Source organism: Berghia stephanieae, chromosome 5, assembly GCF_034508935.2.
Source record: "Berghia stephanieae isolate SIO BIC M18660-M18661 chromosome 5, UCSD_Bste_1.3, whole genome shotgun sequence".
NCBI lineage: Eukaryota > Metazoa > Mollusca > Gastropoda > Nudibranchia > Aeolidiidae > Berghia > Berghia stephanieae.
In genome coordinates this window covers 19,788,838-19,816,337 of record NC_088364.1, presented here as the reverse complement: position 1 = coordinate 19,816,337, position 27,500 = coordinate 19,788,838, and the positions used below count along the sequence as shown (strand labels likewise).

Here is a 27,500-nt window from a genome sequence, read left to right as displayed (position 1 = left end):
TTAGGAAGGACAGAGCCCCGTTGAAGTTGCGAATGGTCGGGCAGTCAACAGGAGCTGAAATTAAAATGTCAATACAGAACCAAATAAACATAACATGTCACCTGCAGTCTCAAAGGGGTTTTATGTGACTGTGATGGAAAAGTGTGCGAACCAAAAGTACACGGGTATTTTTGGGGGAAGAAAAAAAATGGCATGTGGCTTGTTATAAATATCGCAAGTAGAAAGTGGTCATATTCGGAATATAGAGCAATCAATGGGCTTCAAAACAGTATGTGCAGATTTGTTCCTTCCCTATGGAACTCCCGCCTACTGTCATTCTAATTCAGTCATGTCTGAAGATAAGGATTTGGCCCAATGTGGCGTGAGTCGTGCAAAGCTTGTACGATTACTCTAAGTATTAAAGTTTAATCTATATTTGCAAATTTGATTTTATGATCCCGTTAATGATTTTTTTTGGTGTGTGTATGACTCGGTTATTCAGCGAGACGATGTCTCGTCTAGTCGCAGAAGTCAAGCGATGTTAAGTATGGTAAGTGACTGGATGGGTGACAGTGATTGAAGACAATTCTGATCCCGACGCTGTTCCGTTGGGTAAGGCACTTTGCACACATTACCCTAACCGACTCAGGTGTAAATAAGTAGTACATAGCGATGGGCATTGGCATATATTGTAAGAGGACGCATAACAGGCAACTGGTAAAGTACATATAGGAAAAATAACATTAAAAAAAAAACAAAAGTTTTTGGTTCTTTCCGGATTTTGCAAGTATTTACTAATTTTTTTTAAAGATTTCAAAATTGTGATGTTAAGCGTGGTCAGTAATTGAATGGGTAACAAAGAATCCTCGTGTTTAAGACATTTTTAACGGAGATCACATAAACATGTCAAGATGAATTTGATATTGTCTATTGTATGGATTTATCATCATCATCATCATCATTACCTATTTCACCCTGGGTCAGGGCATAGGCCACAGACAAACAGCTTCCATCCTCTATCCCGAGCTAACTTTTTTCTCTCATTCCATGTCTTATCACTTCTCTGTATATCAGCTTCTTTCCTTATATATTTATATTTGCAAAAATAACAAGGTATTTAAACATATTTTGACCTATGTAACCCTTAATAACTATGATATGATATGGTATGAAATGAACGTTTTCTGAGAGAATGAAGAGAATAAAAAAAAAAAGAAGAAATATTATAATTCTGTCAATGCGCGCTATTGTTCTGCTTACTAGTTGCCCTCTTTCGTCTACTGCTGTCACTTGCCGACGACGCCTTGTGCATGTCAAGAATGGCTCTTCCCACTTTCTTTAGTTTGTCGTCATCCGCTTGTTTCTCATCCTTACTTATTTCTGCGGACGGACGTTTCTTGGCCTGATTCTGTACCTCTTTCACGGACTTCATCAACTCTTGTGTTCTTGATATAAAGACCTCTTGGGCATCCTGTAAAGTATTATAGAATGTGAAAGCGTCATCACGTCGGGGTTGACTTGATGCTTATAATTTAACTATTAAGATTAATTTATAAAATTTGATTTAAAACATTCCTCCTAAAATAAGTGAGTAATAAATGATAAAATGGAATAGAAGCTTAAATTCGATTTACGAAGAGAGATTATGTCGACGTTTCGGGTTTTCCTTTGTCAAGAAAAGACGAATAAAAGATGAGAGAATATAGCATTGTTAAACAATGAATTATTTTAGCATGCTACTACTACTACTACTACTACTACTACTACTACTACTACTACTACTACTACTACTACTACTACTACTACCACCACCACCACCACCACAACCACCATAACTACTACTGCTACTAATATCATTACTACTTCTACTATCATTATATAAAATAGTATGGTAACGAAGCACATTGTTAACGATCAACATAAATTTTTCAGTTTACGGCTTGTCGTAATATATGAAATTCTGCAATATGCATGCCGTTTTCTACTCACAGAATTTAAAGCTTTCATATCATCCACATTGGCATCAATGATCAAACTCCCAAGATCCTCTAATCGTTTGGGGTTAGAGGTCAGTAAATCGGACAGAGATCTGTGAACATGTAAGAAACAAGAACAGTTTTCTTAAGAGACTTTGGGTCATCTAAAAAATTATTTACAAATGTTTATCATTATGAAGCTAGTTAATTCCGAATTACCAGTATACCACATTGTATAGCTTACAATTGCCTGCTACTCTTGTGGTCTAGTGGTATCACACTCGCTTTCGGATCGGAAGCTCCTGGGTTCGAGCCTCGCTCGTCGCATAGTTGAGTCCTTGGAAAAGACTCTTTACTCACATTCTCTCACCGTACTCAGGTGAAAAATGAGTTAACAGAGTTGTCTCTATCCAAAAAACAAAAACAAACAGGCGTCATGTCTCGTTCTACATGTTAAGTGTTGCTGTTGGTCAAGGACACTTTGTAAAGCGCTTTAAGCACGTTTAGTGGATATTGCGATATATAAAAGCTCAAGCTTTGTTTGTTTGTTTGTTTTTACTCTTAAGATATGACATTGCTATGTTGCAAATTATTTTCAGATCTGACAGACTAATCAATCTACCAGATGGACAAAGCGTTAATATCGAGAGAGAAAAAACAGTAAGGATCTCTATTACCAAAATTAATAAAATAAAATAAATATGAAAATTTATATAATTCATTTCCAGGAAATCACCATGCTCAATGCGCTTCACATTGCTTCATTTATTCTCTCAGCAGGCCACATGGAACGTCTGTCAGGCTCAGGCTCACTGATTGCACTAGCACAATATCCGTTACTGCCTTTTTCTGAGTACTCATTCATAACTGAGTCAATATTACAAGAGATACTTACCCTGAGAGGGTAATGGATCTCTTAACCAAACTCTCCCTTGTTTCTGGTTCGAAATGCACACAGTCTTTCATTGCACCCATGTAGCCATCCACTGCCTCTTCATTCATTTTGTCAGCCTGAGCAGATTTCAGACCACACCACATGTACTTGTAGTTTCCAACATCCTCCTCGTCATATGACTCCTTCGACCCAAGTGACTGTTGGGATTAAGACATATGTAGAAATAATTTATTCTTGAACGTTTTTCATTTTTCTTTTTGTTAGGATGTTAATGATGATGATGATGATGATGATGATGGTGGTGATGACGGTGGTGATGATGTAATGTAAATAAACGAACTGGGGGTGGGGTGTGCACATATATTAACAACAAATGGTGCCACCCCATTAACTGTCATATAAAGAAAATGTATTGTGACGACTATATTGAATTTATTACTGTTTCGTCACGACCTTATTATCTACCCGGGAATTTACTCATGTCATCATCATCAACGTCTACATTCCACCATCATCAGACAACAACACAGCGAAAAATAGTTTGAGGAAAGAAATACAGGACATTCAAATTAAGTCACCCGATGCCGTATTGATGGTCACTGGCGATTTTAACCAATGTAACGATTTTACTCTCCCGGGACTTCATCAATACGTGGACTGCGAGACAAGGGACAAAAAAACATTAGATTTATTCCTGTGTAACATTAAAAATAGTTATAAATGTTTACCCCGTGCCCCATTAGGTTTATCTGACCACTGCATGCTCTTGCTACTCCCCACCAACCGCCTGTTTTTAAACGTGTAAAACCAGTAAAGAAAAGTGTACAGATCTGGAACGGAAGTGTGTGTGAAGATTTGCGTGGTTGTTTTGAATGCACTGACTGGAATGTTTTTATCGAATCATGTGATAGTGTGGATGAGCTGAATGACTGCGTGAGTGAGTATTTAAAATTCTGTGAACAGCTAGTGTCTAGTAAAAAAGAAATAAAATATTATCCTAACAACAAGCCTTGGATAACAAAAATCTAAAACTTTTATTGAACCAAAAGAAAACCCTCTTTACTTGTGGACACAAAAAAGATCTGAAAACAAAACAATAAGAGATAAAGAGGGTAATATCTAGTTGTAGAGACAAGTACAAAAATAAAATTGAAAAATGCTTTTCTTCTGGGGATATACGGGACACGTGGCGGGGGCTTAAAACTGCTGTTAACTATAATCCAAAGCCCACGATTATATCAGAAGATATCGAAATTGAAACTTTAAATAAATTTTATTCACGTTTCGACACAGCAAACAAATTTGATATTGAAAATGAAAAACATAAATTAGACAGGGCTTTGGAAGATGAAATGGCTATTGAGGTCAGTGAAGAGAAAACGAGATTCGTATTTTCGAAACTAAACGAAAGGAAGGCTGCTGGGCCGGATGGATTGAAAGGAAAATTATTAAAAGAATGTACCCATCAGCTTTCCCCCATTTATACACATATTTTTAACTGGTCCCTCCAATGCGTTTCGATCCCTGAAATTTGGAAAACTTCAAAAATTATTCCTGTTCCAAAAAAAGAAAAACTTGAAACTATGAACGATCTCAGACCTGTTGCATTGACTTCAATAGTCATGAAATCTTTAGAAAAACTTGTTCTTGTTAAAATTAGGAATCAGTTTATGCCATTGAGTGATAGTCATCAATTTGCTTACAAACCAGGACGTGGCGTAGAGGATGCCATTTTGCTGTTTACAAACAACATCTACAGGCATCTAGATCACGCTAGGAGCTATTGCAGATTGCTTTTTGCAGATTTTTCTTCAGCGTTCAATACAATGCAACCTCAGTTGGTTGTTCAAAAATTGACTAGTCTGAATTTAAACAAGTATATAATTGCTTGGGTGCTCGAATTTCTTACGGAGAGAGCACAATATGTTCAATTAGGACAAAACAAATCTTCCTGTATAACTACAAATACTGGTGCTCCTCAAGGTTGTGTATTGTCCCCTGTATTATTCACAATATACACGAATGACTGTAGAAGTCAAAACCTGAGTGTACCTTTAATAAAGTTTGCAGATGACACCGCTCTTCAAGGCCTCATAACAAATGGCAACGAAGTGGCTTATAGGCAAGAAATTGATAGATTTGTGTCTTGGTGTGATGCCCACCACCTAGAGCTTAACATAAGCAAGACAAAGGAGCTAGTGATTGACTTTAGGAGAGTGAAGGAACCGATAGAACCGTTAAAATTAAAGGACCAATTCGTCCAGCGAGTTCCTCACTACAAATACCTTGGTGTAACGATTGATGACAGGCTCAAGTGGATGAACACTTGAAAATAATTAGGCATAAGATGTGCAGACGTACATATTTTTTATCAAAACTCTCTCAGTTTAGAATAGATAAAACCCTCTGCACATTATTTTATAGAGCAGTAATTGAAAGTGTTTTGTCATTTTGTATAACAGCTTGGGGAGGCAATTGCTTAGCAGTGGAAAGGAACAAAATAAATTCAAATATTAAAAAAATCCATTAAACGCTATATAAATGATGTTGACGATGTAGATCTTTTATAACGAGAAATTTTGTATAAATAAAATAACTAAAATATTAAATGACCAGTATCATCCACTAAGACCATCAGTTATTATGTCAGAAAGAAGTGGTCGCACTTTCTCTATTTCAACCAAAACAGAGAGACACCGAAAATCGTTTCTGCCGTCCAGTATTAGGCTTTATAACAACAAGCAATAATCATTTTATATAATTATTTCTCATTTTTACTTTTTAAAAATAAAATATTAATTTATTAATTTATTTGTTTTGAAATCTTTTCAATTTTCAATTTATAGTGACAGTTTTAACTATTTTACAGTGTTGAAATTATTCATATTATAAAGCGCAGCTCTGGGCATGAGCTGCTCTTTTTTTTTTTTTATATATATATACATCCTATTTCCATTGTATTTTTATCTTATTGTGTAAATTATAACACGTCTGTACAAAAAATTTCCTTTTTGGGATGCAATAAAGTATTATTATTATTATTATTATTATTATTATTATTATTATTATTATTATTATTATTATTATTATTATTATTATTATTATTATTATGATTATGATGATGATGATGAGGAGGAGGATGAGGCGGAAGTGGAGGAGGACCAGGAAGATACAGTTGAGGAGGAGAATAAAGAGGAGGATGACGTGAAGGAACAGGATAGGAGAATGTGGAGGAGGAGGAAGAGGAGGAGGAGGAGGAGGCGGCGGTAATGGATGGAAAAGAGTTTCAGAAGCAAGATATAGAATTAGCGGGGAAAAGAAAAAAGGGACGCATGAAGAATAGTTGGTTAGATAGGGTAAAGGATATGAAAGAACTGGGCCCGGAGGAAGATGATGCATTTAACAGAGATGCATGGAAATGTATGGCCTTCATTATGGCAACCCTGCAGAATGCGGGTAAGCTGAAAGAAGACGAGGAAAAAGAAGAAGAAGAAGAAGAAGAAGAAGAAGAAGAAGAAGAAGAAGAAGAAGAAGAAGAAGAAGAAGAAGAAGAAGAAGAAGAGAACGCAAGCAGCGAGAGAATAATAGAAGAATGAGAAAAAGGACAATAAAAGATAGAAGATGATAGAGAGAGAATGAATGAGATGATGATGAAGAGATGAATGAGACAAGAGACGAGAGAGAAGAAGTGCAGGAGAAGAAGAATGAGAGAAAGAAGATGAAGAAGAGAAGAAGAGATGAAGAAGATGAGAGAGATGATGATGAAGAAGAAGATAGAAAAAGAAGATAGCTTAATATCAAAGAAAAAGAAAAGAATGTGGAAAGAACAAGATGAAGAATACAATGTGGAAGAGATACTAGTGATGAGAAAAACAGAAGAAAAGAGAAAAAGAAGAAGAAAGAAAAGAAGAAAGAAGAAGAAAAGAAGAGAAAAGAAGAGAAGAAAACGAGCAGCGGAAATAGAAGAATGAAAAGGAAATATTGTATAGGGTAGATAGAGATGATGTGATGATGAGATGATGGGACGACGACGAACGACGTGATGCTGTGGTGATGATGAGTGAGAAGTGTGAGTATGTATGAGACGATTCTATGATCAGAAAAAGAGCTTACATTACTTCATAAGGACAGGAAGCTCTGACTTTATTCGCTCTTCTTGAGTAGTCATACTTCCTCCATCGCTGAGATCACCTTTGATCTGAAAACTTTCGCAGATCTTCTGCCCTGAAAACGTTTATTGAAAACAGATTCATTTCTAATTTCAAAATATGATTAATCACTTAACTGTCGTACTCTGGAAAAATAAACACATACCTATTTGAAAATTTGGACAGAAAACTTGACCTTCAAATATCGATCGACTTAAACAACCAACTCTTAAATGTGGGATCTTGCGAGGTCTCAATTTTCGGCTCGGTGCAAGGTGACGTTTTGTATTCTCCATTACTGAGGAGAATACACTTTGTCACCTTTACTCTAGTCTCTGATCTGTACAATTTATCATAATAAATGAGGGAAAGGCGCTTTGTCAACTTACTAGTCTCAGCACATTTCTTATTATTATGACCAAGGGGAATGCGCTTTGTCACCTTTACTCTAGTCTCTGTACAATTTATCATAATAAATGAGGGAAAGGCGCTTTGTCAACTTACTAGTCTCAGCACATCTTATTATTCTGACCAAGGGACATCCGCTTTGTTACCGTTTCTCTAGTCTCTGTGCATTTTACCATATAATATGTTTTAGAATATAACAAGGAATCCCTTCTCATGACCTGAACGTTTTGGAACTATAGCACAAGTTTACCTAATATTGGTAAGGCTTCGCAGCGAGAATTTCTGTCATTGACAGAATGAGTCATTTAGTGGTCAGGCAGTCATTATTGTTGCAATTAGGATTAAATGTTTTTGATTGAAAATGTTGAACCCAAAACGTTTCTCCATAAAGATATTATATAATTTTGAGAGAAAATAGGACATACTTTGCAGTTGTAAAGAACATGGCAATCTGCTCTGTCAATGCACGATCCAGACAAATGTTATTTGTTTTATCCACGGCGAATATCTTTTTCAGTTTCTTAAACACCACTTCAATCTGTTGGAATAATATAAATAAATAAGTAAAATTAATTTGAGTAAGTTTGTTTAGATGATAACAAAAACGAAGAAAAATAAGAAAAAAGGAGATGGGGGTGGAGGAGGAGGAGGAAGAAGAAGGAGGAAGGAGGAGGAGAAGAACAAGAAGAAGAAGAAGAAGAAGAAGAAGAAGAAGAGGAGGAGGAGGAGGAGGAGGAGGAGGAGGAGGAGGAGGATGACGATGATGTGGTGATGGTGGTAATGGAATAGTTGTGAGAATCTAATCCTCTTACGAGGATCCATGCAAAAAATTTTTATGAAGACGAGTGGGACAAATATTATATGGAAATATACGAATGATGTATCCATTTTATACTTTGCAATGATTTACCTTCTTTTCGTTGATGTTGTCGAAGTATTTAGCCATATGTGGCAGCATTTCCAGCAAACTTGAATCTTCAGGGAGGATTTCAAAGTCAGAACCAGAGGCCCCGTGATAAAATACTGGGCCCATTTTCATGACGGCTTTAGAGGAATAATTTGCATTGTTCTTTCCAACCGGTCCCAAATCTTTTTTCACTTTCCTCATCATAATTGGAGCCTGAAAATATTACAATATAAAACGGTAAACAACCTTCATTTGTCACTGGTTTGTATAAATAAAAAATGGTAGCTTATTTAATTTAATTTAGTACAGTCATCAAATATTGTTCTAGATACTGGAACTACTAGGCTATCTTAACACACAACACGCGCGCGCGTGCGGGGGCATTCAGTTATATACATATACTTATATATATACATATATATATATATATATATATATATATATATATATATATATAAATGAGTAAAATCAACTCACATTTCGTCAAAGACGGCCGTTTCTACCCACAATGCGAATATATATATATATATATATATATATATATATATATATATATATATATATATTGAATCGTGTTGGATACAAATATGGTACGAAAAGTGCTCGACATGTAGCAATGGAGCATTGGACAGCAGTTCCTGAAGTTAATTGATACACACTTTCCAAAAAACCTACATGCTACATCAAATTATCAACAGGAATAGCACAAAAATAAGCTACTCGTGCATGCGTAACGAAGAACAAATAATTACAAGCCACAAAAAAAAATATTATAAACCACCGACACGAGCAAAACCCACCCACCAGAAAATGCAACTGCAGAAATAAGGAACATTACCCGCTAAACAAACAATGTTTAGAATCAAGTTTAATATTTACCAAGCCACAGTCACCGAAACTAAAACAAACAAGCACGAAAAATATGTGGGACTAACGGAAAATACTTTCAAAACAAGATACAACCTCCACACCTCAACATTTAGAAACACTAACAAAAAAACATCCACAAAATTTAGCGAACATATTTGGAAATTAAAAGACAACAAACTAGACCACAACATTTCATGGAAAATTATATCTAAAGCAACAGAATACAGACCATCATCAAAACAATGTAGCTTATGACTGGAAGAGAAATATACTATAATCAAACACCCCCATGAAGCCACACTCAACACGAAAAATGAGATGTACAATAGTTGTCCACATCGCCGGAAGCACTTATTAATCAACTACAAACCTACGGAACCATTTCAACAAGCAACAACACACACAACAAACCAAACTCATGTAACGCACAGTCCTGACGATGGCTGAAAAGGCCTGAAACATCCATGTAGACTTACTCCAACATTGTGGCAAATATTAAAATTATATATATATATATATATTATATATATATATATATATATATATATATATATATATATATTATATTATATTATATAAATTAGAGATTAGGCACTAGTGTAAGATAAACATCTGAAAAGATGAAATATTGCCAGAGAAAGACGAAGAAAAATACAAAAAAAGTCTAAGTCTTTGAGATAATCTATTCTTGTATTTGTTAATCTGCTTTGTTTAGCATTGACAAGTATACTTTTCATATCTTTAATGTATGATGAAAGGTTAGCCCACAATTGTACCTAGCCTGGAAAGGGTTAACGATTCTATATAAATGGGACATTTATCTAATTTACCTGAATTCAAAGTTCGATTAAATATCAACTTTTCAAAGATAACCATTGGCGAGTTACCTAAGTTCCAAGTTCGATAGACTCTTAACAATCTATGATTGTCTACAACATGAAACGTATACATACGTTTTTCTTGGTTTCTAAGTTCTTTAGATGATGAATAATTTACCTCATCTTCACAAAGTCTCAAGAATAATTGACTATTAACTCCTTCAAGATCGCGTATTTAATGAGCTATTTTACCTGATCTTCACTGAGCTTCAAGTTCGACAGACTATCAACGCCTCCAAGATCGTCAATATCTATAGTTTCAATATCCTTCCGTGGGATGTACTGTACAAATCCTTCACCCAAGTCTTTAACCACCGAGCCAATGGGTAGTGTCTCATTTTGGGCGAACACTTTTAACTGAATGTAAATAGAGAAAAGACTGTGAATTTTAAAAATAGAAAATGAGACATAGATAGTATAACCTGGATTTCGATACAGAAGGAAATTATGAGGAAGAATGGCTTTCTTCAAGAAATAATATCAAGATCATAATCTGTAAAAAAACAGAAACAAATAAAAACCTAGCCTTTAACGGAAATGACAAAAATACAAATCATAATTCAAATAACTTGGAGCCAAATCAGTGCAAAACTTGCATAACAAGGTTCATTCTTAAACCTCTTGATATAGTTTTCTCTCAAATCAACGCACGTTTGCTAAGGTAACAACATTAAATAAAAGCCCACTTTTAGAATATTATGTAGAGCATTAAAATCTACTCATCTTACATATCTTTAATCAAAATATCATCATATAATGCCTGGATGTCTTTATCATAAACTAGACGTATTTAACCACGGGATTAAATAACTTTGGGTGAAAAATCTCTCTATATTTTGATGAAATATTGTCTAGAATATCTGAGTATAATATTATAATAAAATGTAATGTTATACCTTTTCCCACAAAGTTTGGCAGAAGAATTTCCTCTTTTCGCATGTGTCTTTCAACAATACTCCTAAGTACATAGCACAATCTCCCACCGCCTTGTCCGGAATCTTTTTAATGTCTTTAGAGCGAAGTATTAGCAGTGCTCGTCCTAGATGTTGTATGTCTGCACAGTCCAGTCTCTTTAACTAAATAATAGAAAATAAAAAGGCATATCGTATTTTGAATTGGGTCTTCGTTCAAGAGGGGAAATGGAATCATTCATATGTTGTAAATAGTAAATATTTTAGTTTTTTAAAATCAAAATATCTTTTCATATAATAGATTACAAAAAAGGAGGACATGATCTGCTTTAAAAAAGGTATCAAAGTAAAAAAAATGTAAACGGTTCCATTTTCAGTGGAACAAAAGCAATATCTGTCTTAACACTTGAATCATCTAGACACAAAGAGACATTTTTTTCTGTTCATTAAGCAATAAGCAATCGTCTCATGTATTTAAGCAACACATTCAAATGGGTTTTGTTTTGGAAAGGTGATAATAAATTGCATTTAATTAACAATTAAATAGAATGCTTATATCTTATAACTTTAAAGACTAGGCAAGAAATCGAACTTGCTGTTAAGGGTCTGGTAATTTGTTAATATTTCAAAATATTGCCTGTATCTATAAATTAATAAATGTTATATTTTGGATGGTGCAGTTTCGACTATGGAACAGCACCGTCAATGTGTGGTGTGCTAAAAAAAAACCCCTCAAAAATAATTAATATGGGTCCTGACTAAAGAACGACCCATAAAGATATCAACAAATATAAAGGTTTAAAAAACTTACATTGACTTTGCTTTTGATTAGATTCCAAAGAATGCGTAGCTGGAATGAATAAAATGATACAAATCTATTGGTTTATAACCAAAAGAGGCTATCTTTCATTGATTACAAAAATAACAGCTTATTAAATGAATAAAGGCCCCTGACAAACAGTAATACGTAACATGTAGAGCATGAAACGACGCCAGTTAGACGATATTACACATTTTCCCGACCAAACTAGGTACTCATTTTATACCCAAGTACGGTGAGCCTTTTCCAAGGACTCAACTATGCGCTGAGCGAGGCTCGAACCCAGGAGCTTCCGATCCAAAAGCGGGTGTCTTACCACACGACTACATAGTCCCTTTCTGCATTCTTGAAATATCCAACACCACCTATACAGACAAGTGCTCATTCAAATCTGAGTAGAGACTAGTTATTTGTGTAAAGTGCCTTACCAGAGGACACCATAGTTTTATCTCATTCTTGACCACATCCAGCCCTTCTTGCTTTAGTAACAAGAGAACTTACCGTACTGTTGGGCAAGAGACGACAAAGTTCATAGTTTTTAAACTCTTAAAATGTATGGATGAATGGAGTGGAACCTAACGTTAACCAATTAAAAATAACTATTTAAATAGCCTACCTTGTTGATACCGAAATCCAAATTGCCGAGTTTGTCCCAGTTGGCGTACAAAAGATTGGGATCCACTTTCTTCAGTGTGTACATCGGTACAGCTGCGATGAAATCTCCTAAGGTGTCAAAACCTTCTTGGTTCCATTTAAAGCTCCTGCTTCTCACAACTCTTCGTATCAGGTTTGTTATCTGGCAAGATATCAAGAGACTACTGACATTAAATTTAATATCTGCGTGCCATCTGTGTTTTCTTAAACCCTCCCACCTCTCTCTCTCTCTCTCTCTCTCTCTCTCTCTCTCTCTCTCTCTCCTCTCTCTCTCCCTCTCTCTGTCCCTCTCGCTGCCGCTCTTTCTCTCTCTCTCTCGTCTCCCTTTCTGCCCCCCCCCCACCCCCCGCCCCCCTGAAAGAAATTTAAATATGCTTCTGTGTTTTTTAAAATGAATTTACTGATACAAATCAGTTAATCATCTATGAATGTATTGACCATACAAACCGTTTTATCGCGGATGTCATAGGAAGCACAATCCGGCAGACACTCCAAAATCTCTGATGTGCTATACACACTTTTCCACAGTTTCTTATGGTTTGTGTACTTAAGGACAATACAAAATGCTCTGTAGAATTTGAAAACGTCAAAGTGAAAATGAGGAAGTGGGCACCGATAAAGATTCAGATGAAGAATTCGAAACAAATTAAATGCATCTAATTTGAAACGGGGGGAAAATGTTTTATTCATGCATAAATTTAAATTGTTTTTAAAAAAAACTAATTCCCTGATAAAAATATTATTCGTAGTTGTATATTTCCGTATTTAAATCTGCTTCCTATAAGATTATACTTAAAACTTTAAGCATGTAGGTTTAGGGCAAGACTTAGAAAAACATTAGAATGCTACCATCACGATCTAGCTGAAGACCAAAATGAAACCAATTTATTTAGCATTTTAAATTTTGCTCATGTTTTTTAATCTTGAGGCTTTACATGGCGACACAATAATCAATTGTAATCTGATGAATTGTTTAATTTTCGAATAAAAACCGTTTTACTCTCAGCCACAATGACCTCCAACAATTACTATTACTCCTACACTACTCCTGGTCCTTGTAATTTAATAAATCGTGAGCCATTGCCTCAATAGGGAATGAGATTAGCGGAAGAGTAGCGTCCCTTGATTGGACGTCACCCATGGTCTGTGACGTCATCGGCGGAAAAGTTATTAGAGAGAGAACGTCATGTTGGTTGTGCGTGGACGCGAGTCCGAGAGACCATGTGCACAACCAACATGACGTTCTCTCTCTAATAACTTTTCCGCCGGTGATGTCACAGACTATGGGTGACGTCCAATCAAGGGACGCTACTCTTCCGCTAATCTCATTCCTTCTATTGTACAATGTAGGGGTGATAGTAGGTCAAATGAAAATTGAATTTTAAATTAAAATGCGCGGAATTACAAAATATTTGATTTCGTAGTCATAGAAATAAGAATCATTGTTTTAAATATTTGATCTATCTAGAAATTTACTTCCAATTTTCAGAATTTTTATTCCCCAACCCCGACATAATACCTTATTGAGACAATGGCTGGTAGAGAGTAAAACATTGAAAATAAAAGAAATATATAAAAGAACTACTAGACAATTCTGAGATTCAATAAACAGTTCAATTCACTACTATTGTTTGTAAATCAAAAACCTTACTCTTTTGTGTCGTTAGAAATTAAATTGCAAAGTTTGTAAACAAAATTTACAATATCTTTATATCGTTACAATTCGTTTGCTAATTCTGTAAATCAAAACCCAAGTTTTTTTTATGTCATACGACAATACAATTTTTCCTTTTCCTTTTACAATGAATGGTAAAATTGATACTAAGCTGCTAGAAGCTGTGGACTGTAAAAAGTTATAAATAAAAATGAATATAACAGCTTCTAAAAAGAACAAAATACCAAACACGCCGAGACGTTCCGTATTTGGTATTTTGTTCTTTTAAAAAAAAAAGTGATTATAATTATCTATGTTTATTACTTTTTAAAAATGGTATTATGTCGATCCAGATATTGATTAAATATTTCAAAATATGAGATTTTGATTAAGTAATTATGATTTACTGAAAAGAATAAACAGACCTTCTACAAGTATATAACATTTCATATTTCTGGTTCATCCCGACTAGTAAGGTTTTGAGAGGTGGGTCCGACGTGTACATATATGCAGGTCTGGCATCTAAATTCACTTATGGGCCTAGTTTAACAATGTTGTAATGGACAATATTTTGCGTCATTTTTTTGTGATTTCCATTACAACAATGAGTCTATAAGGAATTGGGTTATCAGACCTGCAAATAAGAGCACGTCGGGTGGATCGCACTTATTTGTAAAGTTTGTAAATCAAAAAGTAGATATAATACAAAAGTTGCTGCTTGAAGCTTGAAGAAATAAATAACAATATTAAACTGGAATGGAAACTTTTAATTCACGAAGACAGATCATGTTGACGTTTTGGGTTTACCCTTCGTCAACAAAGCACGATGAATGAATCTCTGATTTGTCTTTAGTGATTCATCCACCGTGTTTTGTTGACAAAGGGGAAACCCAAAACGTTCACGTCATCTGTCTTTGTAAAATAAATTGTGGCTTCCATTCTTTTTTATTTTGTTCTTTCAATCAAAATCTTTACTTTTTCTTTATATCGCTGGGAACAGATTTGGCCTTTTTCACCAAATAGTCTGTAATCTTCCAGGCTGAGATGGACATGAACTTTTCACTGGCCACACCCATGATATCTTCTACATTGGACAGAATCGACAACACCTGAAAAAACATAATATCATTCGATGAAATGTGGGACATAGACTTCTATATCGAAATCAAATATACATGTGTATGGCGGTTTCATACCATTTCCGACTTTCCTGTACACTCAGCAGTGATTGGTTAGCTGGGTCTGTTAGAGATGGCGGAAAGTACTTTCCGTAGTACAACCGTCCTATCAAAAGAATAGCATGTAATTGTTATTGTTAGTTCCTTGCCATAGATACCGGGTGAAACTCCGGCTCCTTTGGCCGAATGGTGCTGAAGGACTATTTTACCCCCATCATCTCAACATACTCCAAACGTTTTAAATTGTTTTAGTTACACCCCAAGCCGGCTTGAAAACAAATAACCATTCATGCAGTCTGAGTCACCTGGTATTCGTTAGTTTTTGAGACCACACGGTGACTTATTGTCTAGTTTGTTTCTGATTAATTATTGTCAACTACTAGAATGGTTTTTAAAACTGTTTATTTGACTGTGAAAGGCCAGCTTAATGAAATAAAGGTCTGATGGAAAGTAAATTACCAAAGTCCAGTGACATATTACAATGAACGGCATAAAATGGATTGTTTTGGTTCTATTTGAGATTGATTCTTGGGGCCTCTGCCTGATTATACATCTTCTGAATGAATGGGTGTCATAAGCGTAAATTAAAAAAAAAGTTGTCCTTGAAAATGATAAGACTGAGGAGGCATGAGTTCATTCCGATTTCTGTAGCGTTAAAGGGACAGTAACAACACTTTGTTTTCCTTGATTGTGAGCGAGTCTATGCAAAAAAGTTTTTCGTCAGAATTATAGTTAGCTACCAAACACTGCTAGCTGGATGAAAGTGCCAGAAAAGAAAAAAAAAGAAAACCAACTAAGATCGACACATTCTGCTGCAATTAATGGGTTAGGTGCTTTATTCTTAAGTTATTGGAATTTTTAAAGATCAAATTAATTTTTTAATTGGAAACATGAGCTTTTGTATACAAGTTCCTTTAACGTGTCCAAAGTGCTTTAGAAGGGTTCCCTCTATATATAGGATGAGACATGATACCTATAATGCTTTTTTAAAAATCTAACACTGTTACCAGATACTCATTTTATATCTTACTATATCCAAAGACTCAACTTTGCCCCACCAACAACGAGAAATGAACAAGGGAGCTACAGGCAATAAGACAATGCTGTACTCTAAGACCTTAATGTTATAAAGAAATAACCTATACATCTTACCATTGTGACTGTCATTTCTTTCTTGAGTATCTTAGGAGGAAAATTCAAGATGTAAGGAAGCAGCATGTTGCTTTCTATAAAAGACCAATCTGAGAAGGAACCCAAGGCTTTCTGTAAGTTGTTGGCTAGTCTCTCCATTACAGGCTTTGGAACGTTCTCGAAAAATCTGGGATCAGCCAATCTATATATCTGTCCACTGAAATAGATACGATAAATGCTGCTTAAATATGATGGGTGTGCTTTTCCCCGACATTAATATAATTTAAGTTATTGAAAGAATAAAGGGGGTGATTTTAGTACATAGTGGGAAAATGTATTTTTTTAAAAAACATTGGTCTTCAATAAATTTACATTTACATAACCCTATATATTTTAAAGTGACAAACTGACATTTTAAATGGATACCTTTGCTCATCTAGTTTGTAATTGATCTGAATTGTTTTTAATACAAGTTTTTTTTTCCAGAATACAGAAGTTGACTGGTAATCAGAAGGTGTGGGGTTCGATCCCCAGTCGAGGTAGACTGACATTTTGGGATGTTTTTTTCTTCTTATATTATTCTTTCTTGCTTTGTCAGGTACTTTTCATACACACTTGTTCAGATCTTTAACTAGTCAACTACTGTATTCTGGAAAAAAAACTTGTATTAAAAATTTGGCCAGAAAACTCGTCCTTCAAATATCGATCGATTTTTAAATGACCCTCATATTAGCAAAAACTTTCAAACCTGGGACATCGATTTCACGCTATAGAAACTGGGATAAACTCCAGTTCTACAAACCAACTGGCTCTTGAGGACTTTGTTGATGTCCTTCTTATCTAACGAATCTGGAGCCAACATGAGATAAATGATGTGTGTCCCAATTCGATGTTTCCACTGTCTGAACTAATTTCATTTTTAACCACATGAGTTTAAACCTTACATGTCTTTGAAGTGATTCTGGTTGGTGATTCGACCAATGTCCTTCTTTTCCAGTGAGTCTGGAGCAAACATGAGATGGTAAATGTCCCAATTTGACGGCTTCCACTGTCTCAACTTGTCGTAGAAAGCTTTCCCCTTGAAGCCACTCATTATACCAATCATCTGACAATGTATTAGAAATAATATTTTTAATTAATTCTTTTCTATTTGTACTCTTTATATCTAATGTTTTAAACCTTTCAAACAATATATAAATATTAAAAGTGGCAAGGCGGCCGGGGGGGGGAGTGTAGGGGAGATACAGAAGATATCTGCGAGAACTGCAGACTAATATTTACCAATCATATTTTTCAACTTACATCTTCATCTATTCTGTGTGTGTGGGCTACAGCCAAACAATCGTCACATTTTTCAACTTACATCTTCATCTGTTCTGTGTGTGTGGGCTACAGCCAAACAATCGCCACATTTTTCCACTTACATCTTCATCTGTTCTGTTCTGGCGTGGGCTACAGTCAAACAATCGCCGCATTCTTCAACTTACATCTTCATCTGTTCTGTGGGCGTGGGCTACAGCCAAACAATCGCCACATTTTTCAACTTACATCTTCATCTGTTCTGTTCTGGCGTGGGCTACAGTCAAACAATCGCCACATTTTTCGACTTACATCTTCATCTGTTCTGTGGGCGTGGGCTACAGTCAAACAATCGCCACATTCTTCAACTTACATCTTCATCTGTTCTGTGGGCGTGGGCTACAGCCAAACAATTGCCACACTTTTCAACTTACATCTTCATCTGTTCTGTGGGTGTGGGCTACAGCCAAACAATCGCCACATTTTTCAACTGATATCTTCATCTGTTCTGTGGGCGTGGGCTACAGCCAAACAATCGCAACATTTTTCAACTTACATCTTCATCTGTTCTGTGTGCGTGGGCTACAGCCAAACAATCGCCACAGCGGTTCAAGACTTCTATAAAAGTAGTCGTGGTGACATCTCTGTCAGTGAGTCTCTCACAGAAGGTCTCCAGCGAATCAATGTCCATCAGGCCAAGAGTACTGCACATCAATTGTGGCTGGAATTCAAAGAGTCAAAGAGACATCGGTATTTATTAAGGTCAAAATAGTTCGACTTCAACAGATTAAAAGCGCTTGCGATAATGCAGGGCCATAGATAGCGCCGTCTTGGAAAAGAATGATAGTGTATACACATTCACTGTCCCCAGTACTCTTGGGTTACAAGCACGTGAAAACTCAGAACAAAAGGTTATACCTCACGAAATAAAGTTTTTTGAATAATGGAGCTTTTGTATAGCGCAATATCCACTAAATGTGTTCAAAGCGCGTTACAAGAGGTCACTGGTCAACAGCAACATTTAACATGTTAGGCGCTTTTATAATTTTTCGGACAAAGACAACGCTGTTAACGGCCAGGTACTCATTTTACACATGAGTACGGTGAGAGAATGTAAGTAAAGAGTTTTTTTCAATTACTCAACTATGCGCCGAGCGAGGCTCAAACCCAGGACCTTCCGATCCGAAAACGAGTGTCATACCACTAGACCACATAGCCGCACAAAAAATAGATATAGATCATAGCAGCAAATCTATTCATGTGCTTAGCCTGAGACTTGTTACATAATCTATGTTCTGTTTTATCCAATAAGTCGCCTATGCATTGGTACTGTCGATTTCAGGATTACAATCATGAATCTCATTAGCCCATTTGCTATGGGTCTCTACTCACTCTCTACTCTACGCATAATATGGCCTGTAATCATCAAAGACTCAGTAATCGTTTTCTTCAGACTTCTCTGTATATCCAACTATACTTGGGTTGTTGGGTCTCATTTGAACTGGCAGATTGTACTTTGCGATAGATTTCTTTCCTGACAAAAGAGTGACAAACAATGATTTCTGTGCGTTTAACAGTATAGAAACTAAGGTTATACGTCCGCTCCTTAAACATGTAAATAAATGCTTGTAAAAAAATTTATATAATGAATTGGCGAACCGTAAATGAAGAGGGCTTAATCGCAATGATGGCACTGTGAAACAAACTTAGTGAGATATAAATCACATTTATCTTGTAATGTTTATGCAAATTTCCTCTATTTATCACTGGACAATTTCAAATGTTCATCAAAATATCATTTACCTTCATAAGAAGATAAACTCTAGGGGACCATGTTTGAAGAGTCGTATTGAGAGCTTCCTTAGTAAGTTTTGAAAACTCCGTTCTCAAATTGATGAAGTTGTCCTGGTCTTCTTTATCCAAGTCATTTGTTAAAAATTTTAGAATGTTTCTCATTTCAAATGTAGTAAACTGTGACACGTCATGATCTATGGTAAAATAGAATTTATGAAAAAAATTGACAAACTAATCAAGTACATTTAGATACGTATATGTGCATTCATATAAAGCATCTCACATTATAAATTTGAAAAGGTGTGTATGACACAAATCAAGTATGAAAAGAATAATTAAAAAATCAGACTTTTTCGACTAGGATCGAACCTTAGACCTCCTGATTACTGGTTAGACGCGCATTCACTAAAACACAATTATTACACCTAATAGTTGGGATAATTTAGTGTTTATATTCTACATAACGTTTAATAATTTAAAACATAAAATCTTTCGTGAAATGTTTCAGCAATTTAACATAGAAATCTTAAACACACAAAGACGATGATAAAGACATGCGATTATTATTCTTTACTTTGGAAACAAAAAAGTGAAAAGTTTGGTAATAAGCATCTATCATAATGTTCCTTATAAAAGTGACAAATTAGAGAGCACAACCCGTCTTATACACACCTTGAGATTATAATAATGTTTATTGTATTCCTTAGCACACCATGCGGGACCAATATCATACGGGGTACGTAAAACGCCACAGACTAGTGATGTGGATTGATAAACAAGAATATAGTAACTAATTATTATAAACTGTACTTTTCGAATTTATTCAGGCCCCTTATCTCACATGGTCTGAGTCGTGGGATTAATAGCTGCATGTATATTTTTGTAGAAATGTTTATCTTTTAGAGTGAAATGCAGATCCAAAGAAAAAAAAATATAGAATCTTTTCAAAAATGCATCATAGATTATTTTTGAAAGGGCTATCACAATACCCCTTTTGGTCATGGGAAAACGAAATTTTACTAGGCGGAGTTGTCGTACCAGTCAGGTCACGGGTTCAAACCCCCATCACCGCCGCGAAAAAATGTTATTCTCTATTGTCTTCTGGCACTTTCCTACTCTATTCATCTCTTGTTGTTAGTAAAAATCAATTTTAATCATAAACATATGACGCACTGTGACCTATGGCGCAAAGGACAAATTTCATGAAAAAAAAGAAGCTTGAAATAACCTGGACTTGTTGTTATTCTGGTGAACATGGCACCTTGACCATCGGGTAGAGATTTAATGAAATCAGCACGCTTTGAAGGGGTGTCCAGGCGACTGTCTTCTTGGCCGGCGAAGGACACACCTCCACAGTTGTCGGATGGAAGGTTTCGCACTTCCTTGAAAGTGTCCAGAGACTTCAGGGATACATTCTTTGGGAGATCTGTTTTAATAATAATTGTAACACATTAAATTTGACCCTTCGCCTCAAAACAGTATTAAGTCGGATTGGTTAAGATGTTGAAAATTCAATTTATAGCCAGATATATCAGACTTGTGTTGATGATGATTTTGTATGTTTTATTGAGGAGAATGGATACCATATGGTGATAATGCCAACAATTTAAATTTTTGATTAGTTTAATTCAGATTTTAAGCATCTGGTTCGCTCCGACATAATACTGTTTTGAGACGATGGGTCACATATTAAAGATAATTAAATGACACACTCTCAACGGATTTGATAATATAGCTGTTTACACCTTAAAATCGTTATGATCTTTTAAATCTAGAGCCTTACACAAATAATGTGTGTAAAATCGGTTCAAAAGGGTAAAACATCACGGTGTGGCTATTTGCCCTTGAGGTATGACACTCGTCTTCGAATCCGAGGGTCCAGGGTTTGAGTCCCGCTTTAAAGGTTTCACAGGTGAGTCGTTGGAAAAGGCTCGTCTCTTACATTCTCTCACCGTACTCAGGTGTAAAATGAGTACCTGGTCGTCAAGAGCGTTGTCTCTGTCGGGAAAAAAACGTAGCAGCGCCTAACAGGCGTCATGTCTCTTCCTACTTGTTCAGTGTTGCTGTTGGTTAGGGACCCCTTGAAAAGCGTTTTGAGTACTTTTAGTGGATATTATTAAACCTGATGCTTGAATGTGAATTTTAAGCTTATTTGATAGTATTTAAGTTTAAAATAATTGTAATCAATGGAGACATTGACTTTTGTTTATATTCTAAAGATACATTAAACTAAGCTTTCCAAATTATGATCATTTTCTTCATCAAGCTCAATCTGGTAAGACCAGATTTTCACCGTGGGTCACACATAAGCCTTGAATTCGATTATTTTACATAAGTAGTCACAATATCTAAAAAGAACAATTGTAATCATCATCATCATCATTATCATCGTCGTCGTCATCATCATCATTATCATCATCATTTTTATTATTAATATTATTATTATTATTATTATTATTATTATTATTATTATTATTATTATTATTATTATTATTATTATTATCAGTTTTGTTATCATTATTATTATCATCATCATCATCATCATCATCATCATCATCATCATCATCGTCATCATCATCATCACCGTCATCATCATCACCGTCATCGTCGTCATCATCATCGTCGTCGTCATCGTCGTCATCATCATCATCATCATTATTACCATCACCATTATAATTATGTCCATTATGATTGCTTTTTCCTTCATCATTATTATTATTATTGGATCATGTGATCACCAAAATAATAATAATCTACGACATTAATATTATTATTTCAGCAATGCATGGGGGACCTGCCTATATAAAACCTCTCTGTCCTATTCATGGCCTCTTCTGTTGCATTGACATCCTTCCTTCCCTTGGCGACATTCTCCACTGCAATCAGCTGCTTCACTCCCATCTTTCGTAACACTTTAGGATCCATAGCTGTGACTTGTTCTCTCGTCATCCGACTCATCTTGTCTGACGAGAAGGCCTATTGTTTTGATAAAAATAGAAGGTAAGTTTGTATTTTTTTTTTTAAAAAAATAAAAGTTATTTGATCTGAAATACAGTCATCATCATCATGTAGTTCCATATCTGAAGCAGACGTCGGAGGTCATCTTCCGCCAAGCTGATCTATCTCTTGCCAATTCTATTAAAGCAGCGCCACCTTTCTCAGCTTCATCTGTCCAAGTTCTTATCCCTTTCAAATACGTTATTCTTTGTCTTCCTCTTATTCTTTTTCCATTCATCTTTCCAGTCAAGGCGAGTATTTCCAAACCAGGGTGGCGGATAATGTGTCCTAAAAATTCCATTTGGCGTTTGATGATTTTTGTTATCAGTGATCTTTTTCTGTTTGCCATTTCTAAAATTTCTTCATTTCTTTTCCTTTCCATCCATGACACCCTCATCATTCTTCTGTAAAACCACATTTCCACTGCCTCCAGTCTTTTAACCATGGTCTTGTTTATGGTCCAGCTCTCACAACCATATAGCAGCACAGACAGTACATAGCAATCCAGGACTTTGATTTTTGTTTTCATGCTAATATTCCTGTTTTTCATAATTGTATGCAGCTGGTTGAATGCATTCTTCGCCATACCTATTCTTTTCTTTATTTCACAATCTGATTTTCCATTGGATGTTACATTGAAGCCTAAATATTTGAAACATTCAACTTGTTGTATTGTTTGTCCTCTGCTTGTTATTACACAGGCTGGTGGGTTATTATTTTTAGATACCGTCATACATTCTGTTTTAGATATATTCAGTTCCAGTCCCATATTTTCACTACTCCTGACTACAACATCCAGTAATTCTTGTAGTTCATGTTCAGATTCTGCCAGTAGAACCGTATCATCTGCATACCTCAGATTTGTTACATTCTTTCCTCCAATACACACCCCCTTCTTATGTTCGATATCTCTTAATATCATTTCACTATAGAGGTTGAATAAATCTGGAGACAAAACACACCCCTGCCTAACTCCTCTTCTAATAGGTGTAAAACTGCTTAGTTCATTGTCAACACGCATTGCTGCTTCTTGTTCCCAGTACAAATTCCGTAATATTCTTAAATCTTTACCATCAATGTCCAAGGATGATAGAATTTTGAATAGTTTTTCGTGTTGTACTTTATCAAAGGCTTTTGAATAGTCGATGAAACACATATACAGATCTTTATTTACTTCAATACATCTTTCCATCAGCATTGATAATGTGAATATTCCATTTCTGGTACCCTTGTCCTCAACAAAACCAAATTGCATCTCCCCAATTTCAGGTCGTATTTTATTTCTTATTCTTAGTAAAATTATCTTCAAAAGAATTTTTGTGAGGTGGCTCATTAGGCTAATAGTTCTGTGTTGTTCACAATCAACTGCCCCTGGCTTTTTTGGTAGTGCTATAAAAATGGATCGTTTCATATCAGTTGGCATTTTTCCTGTGTCATACACTTGATTTAGAAGGTTTGTGATGAATTCAATCCCCCATTCACCCAGGCCAGTCAAGGCTTCAATTGTTATGGCATCAGGTCCTGCAGCTTTTCCATTTTTCATGCTTTTCATGACGTTCCTAACTTCATCTTTCATTATAGAAGGCCCTTCCAGTTCTTTTATCATAGGCATTTCTCCTCGATTATCAAAAAAAAGTTCTTCAATATATTCTGACCATCTGTTTAGAATGCAGTCTTTGTCCATGATGGTGTTTCCACGCTTTTGATTGATTTTGATTTTGATATTTTACAAATATACGCCCCAACCACCAGTCACGATGATGAAGAAGTGGAAAATTTCTATCAACAAATAGATAAAGCAATGCATCAGTTTAAGTCTTCAGACATAAAACTCATCATGGGCGATTTTAATGCCAAGGTGGGCCGAGAAAGAATAGAAGATATTGTGGGCCCACATGGTCTGGGAGACAAAAATGACAGAGGTGATCGTCTTATTCAATGGTGCCGTCAACATGATCTGACAATCACAAATACTTGGTCAACAAACCACAATAGAAGGAAGTGGACATGGAAAAGTCCTGGAGATGGAGTGAGAAACCAAATAGATTACATACTCATCAGCAAACGTTTCCGAAACTCGGTTTTGTATGCCAAATCTATGCCGGGGGCTGACTGTAACAGCGATCATATACCTGTGCTATGCCCCATACGAGTTAAATTGAAAATCTGCAAAAGAGCAAAGGCTAAACCTAAATACCAACTAGACATTCTCCGGGAGGAACAGAAGATACAAGAAAAATTTGAACTATCAGTAAGAAACAAGTTTGAAGTGCTTGGAGAACTAACAGATATAGAAGAGAAATATGAGCAGTTTAAAGACAGTGTTGCTGCATCATTAGAAGAAAATGTTCCAACCACACTTAAGTTGCAGAAGAAGAAATGGATTACTCCAGAGATATTAGAATTAATGAATGAGAGAAGAAAGGCCAAAAATCAGGAAGAAAAATACAAGACTCTGAACAGGCAGATAAAAAGAAAATGCAACGAAGCTAAAGAAGACTGGATAAATGAACAATGTCACTATATAATGTCCTGCAAAGAAAAAAATGGCAAATTCTTCCATCAGAAAATCAAAGAAGTGACAAACAAAACTAAATCAGGTGCTAAAAGTGGATGCATCAAAGACAAGCGTGGAAACACCATCATGGACAAAGAAATACAGTACTCACAAATAAAAAAAATCTAACAGGCCGAATTCCAGCACACTTTGCAATTTCGCATCATAGATCTGGGTGACCGTATTTTACGTATAGATAGTGTGCGCTTGGCTTTGAAACTCACATTATTATTATCCGGAAGTAAACGGACCAACACACAAAACTATGTAACCTTAAACGTTTAAAGTCTGGTCAATACAGTTTGGTGAGAATTACTCACAAACATGGATGGCAATAAACAATAACAAAGGCCTTAGTGACGTCATCTTCGTTCTAATAATACAATAGTTCGATACTTTTCCTGAGCATCGGATTTTGGCACGCTTGGATTTTGGCACGCTTTTTGGGTACTCTCGAGAGCGTGCTAGAATCCAGCGAATACTGTACAAAAAAAAATTAACTTTGTGACACATTAAAATATTATAAATTGGTATAGAAAATATGAAATTCATGAGTGAGACAGAGTTATGAACAACAAGTGAGAAATCCCCGAAAACGAGTCAAATTTATGTTAAACTCTGGAATGACTCCCACGGATGCAATAAATGAAGCATTGGTGGTGGTGGTTGGAGGGGAGGAGGGGGTGATGTTGGTTTTAGACCTAAAGGTCATTATTTCGAGTTCCGCTGAGTTGTTCCAAAGTTGAATTTTGGAAAAAGACTTTACTCATATATAATCTTACCCAGATATAAAACATGCACCTGGCCGATAACAATAATATTGTTTCGATTAAAAAAAGATTATAATAGCACTCTGCGTTCTAAGTGTTTACTGCTGCTGCTGGCTTGAGGCCGCTTGCAAAGTGCTTTGAACACATTAGACGATGTTGCGTTAGATGAAAGCCAATGTTTTGTGAGTAAAAACCGTGCATTGTGCTATAACATTGTTCATATTCATTCGTGTTGCCTGAAGACGGGACACTGTCCTACATCAAAGATGTGATATTGTAAAAAAGGATAAGTAACAGTATTTTTAATCTTTCGCTTACTTTAGCAACTGTCTCAGGCTTCATTTTCTTGATCGCGTCAGGTGGAATACGACTCACTTGGTCTCTATTTAGTTTTTTAAGCTTGTCTTCACTCAATCCACCTGAGAAATATGAAAAAAATAATGAAAATAAATTGATTGATAATTGTATATAGAAAGTATTTAGAAACTGGAACCTGTGAAATTGTTGAACAAATTCTGCTTTTAAAAAAAGAGAAAATAAAATAACTGATTCCGAATGGAAATTATCGTAATGTAACACATCATTCATCGTTATATTAGCACAGGTTTATACACCGTCATTAACTAATTGATGACAATACGAAGCTAATTTAATACAAAATAATCATCAAATATAATAAAATAGTCATAAAATATACAACAGGTACACGCAAAGCTATAAAAATCGGACATGAAAGAAGAATAGAGTTGTAATAATGGATTTGTGATGTATATAGAATTTTTATAATAAATTGGGAAGGATGCACAAATCACCCCATTGAGGGAGTCTGATTTAATAGTCTGATATTTTCCACTCTACTTTCTGCTTTGTTTATCAGTTGTTCATCCAAAACTTTTAAAATTTTTACTTACCAGCCAGAACACCCATTTTGCCCACATCCATTTCTTCCAACTCCTTGTCAGTGATAGAAGACTCATACTTTTTACTGATGACTTCCAACTGGTCGTCATCCAAACATTTGATTGTACCAAGATCTTTTACGATATCTCTGGGAAATAAAAAGGTGTTGTTGTCATGATTATATATAAAAACACACACGCGATTTAAATCATATCGTATAATTAGTTTAACTGCAAATATGCTATAAAAACCTTAAAATGCACTGTGACACTTTCAGGCATAGATACAAGGTACCTCTATTGTTCATCTGGCATACACACACAGCACACATATACACAAACGCATACACGCACACAAACACATCCTCCTCAATCTAATGAGACATTTCCTTATATTTTTGTCTTAGCAGTTTTTTTTATTTCTTGATTCAAACGCTAAAAGATGCCTTTACTTCATTCATAGTCACCGACATAGTCAACGAATATTGGACCATTAAAACACCCTGAACTAAAGGGCAGCGTGGCCCAGCGGTACGGTCTTTGCTTCGTACCCGAAAGGTACCGAGTTCGATCACCCGCCGCTGTGCTATGTGGCCATGCGCAAGTCACCTCGCCCTAGCTCAATTTGTGACACTGCACTGCAGCTGACGCCTGGGTTTTTCCAGCCTTCCCTAGAGACAAATTTCCCTCATGGGATGAATAAAGGGAATTATTATTTCGTTATTCTCAATCTCAAGGCTTGTCAACTTCCAAAACAATAATCTTAGAAACCAAA

General features: G+C 35.6%; 1 protein-coding gene across 1 annotated transcript in view; it reads right to left on the bottom strand.

Annotated features, from left to right (window-relative positions):
• The window catches only part of LOC144973876 (uncharacterized), a 49,866-nt gene that overhangs the window by 13,987 nt on the left and 8,379 nt on the right, over positions 1 to 27,500 (bottom strand). The window contains exons 8-29 of the mRNA XM_078916765.1: positions 26,738 to 26,874; positions 26,145 to 26,245; positions 22,301 to 22,478; positions 20,731 to 20,928; positions 19,512 to 19,696; positions 18,265 to 18,429; positions 17,354 to 17,514; positions 16,431 to 16,626; positions 15,076 to 15,209; positions 12,894 to 13,014; positions 12,409 to 12,588; positions 11,784 to 11,822; positions 10,958 to 11,137; positions 10,254 to 10,418; positions 8,317 to 8,526; positions 7,832 to 7,944; positions 7,042 to 7,074; positions 3,914 to 3,932; positions 2,851 to 3,047; positions 1,969 to 2,068; positions 1,240 to 1,450; positions 1 to 54 (exon numbers count right to left, since the gene is read on the bottom strand). The exon at positions 1 to 54 is cut by the window's left edge and continues 116 nt beyond it. Coding sequence (XP_078772891.1) covers positions 1 to 54; positions 1,240 to 1,450; positions 1,969 to 2,068; positions 2,851 to 3,047; positions 3,914 to 3,932; positions 7,042 to 7,074; positions 7,832 to 7,944; positions 8,317 to 8,526; positions 10,254 to 10,418; positions 10,958 to 11,137; positions 11,784 to 11,822; positions 12,409 to 12,588; positions 12,894 to 13,014; positions 15,076 to 15,209; positions 16,431 to 16,626; positions 17,354 to 17,514; positions 18,265 to 18,429; positions 19,512 to 19,696; positions 20,731 to 20,928; positions 22,301 to 22,478; positions 26,145 to 26,245; positions 26,738 to 26,874 — 3,077 coding nt within the window. The remainder of the gene's footprint in view (positions 55 to 1,239; positions 1,451 to 1,968; positions 2,069 to 2,850; positions 3,048 to 3,913; positions 3,933 to 7,041; positions 7,075 to 7,831; positions 7,945 to 8,316; positions 8,527 to 10,253; positions 10,419 to 10,957; positions 11,138 to 11,783; positions 11,823 to 12,408; positions 12,589 to 12,893; positions 13,015 to 15,075; positions 15,210 to 16,430; positions 16,627 to 17,353; positions 17,515 to 18,264; positions 18,430 to 19,511; positions 19,697 to 20,730; positions 20,929 to 22,300; positions 22,479 to 26,144; positions 26,246 to 26,737; positions 26,875 to 27,500) is intronic.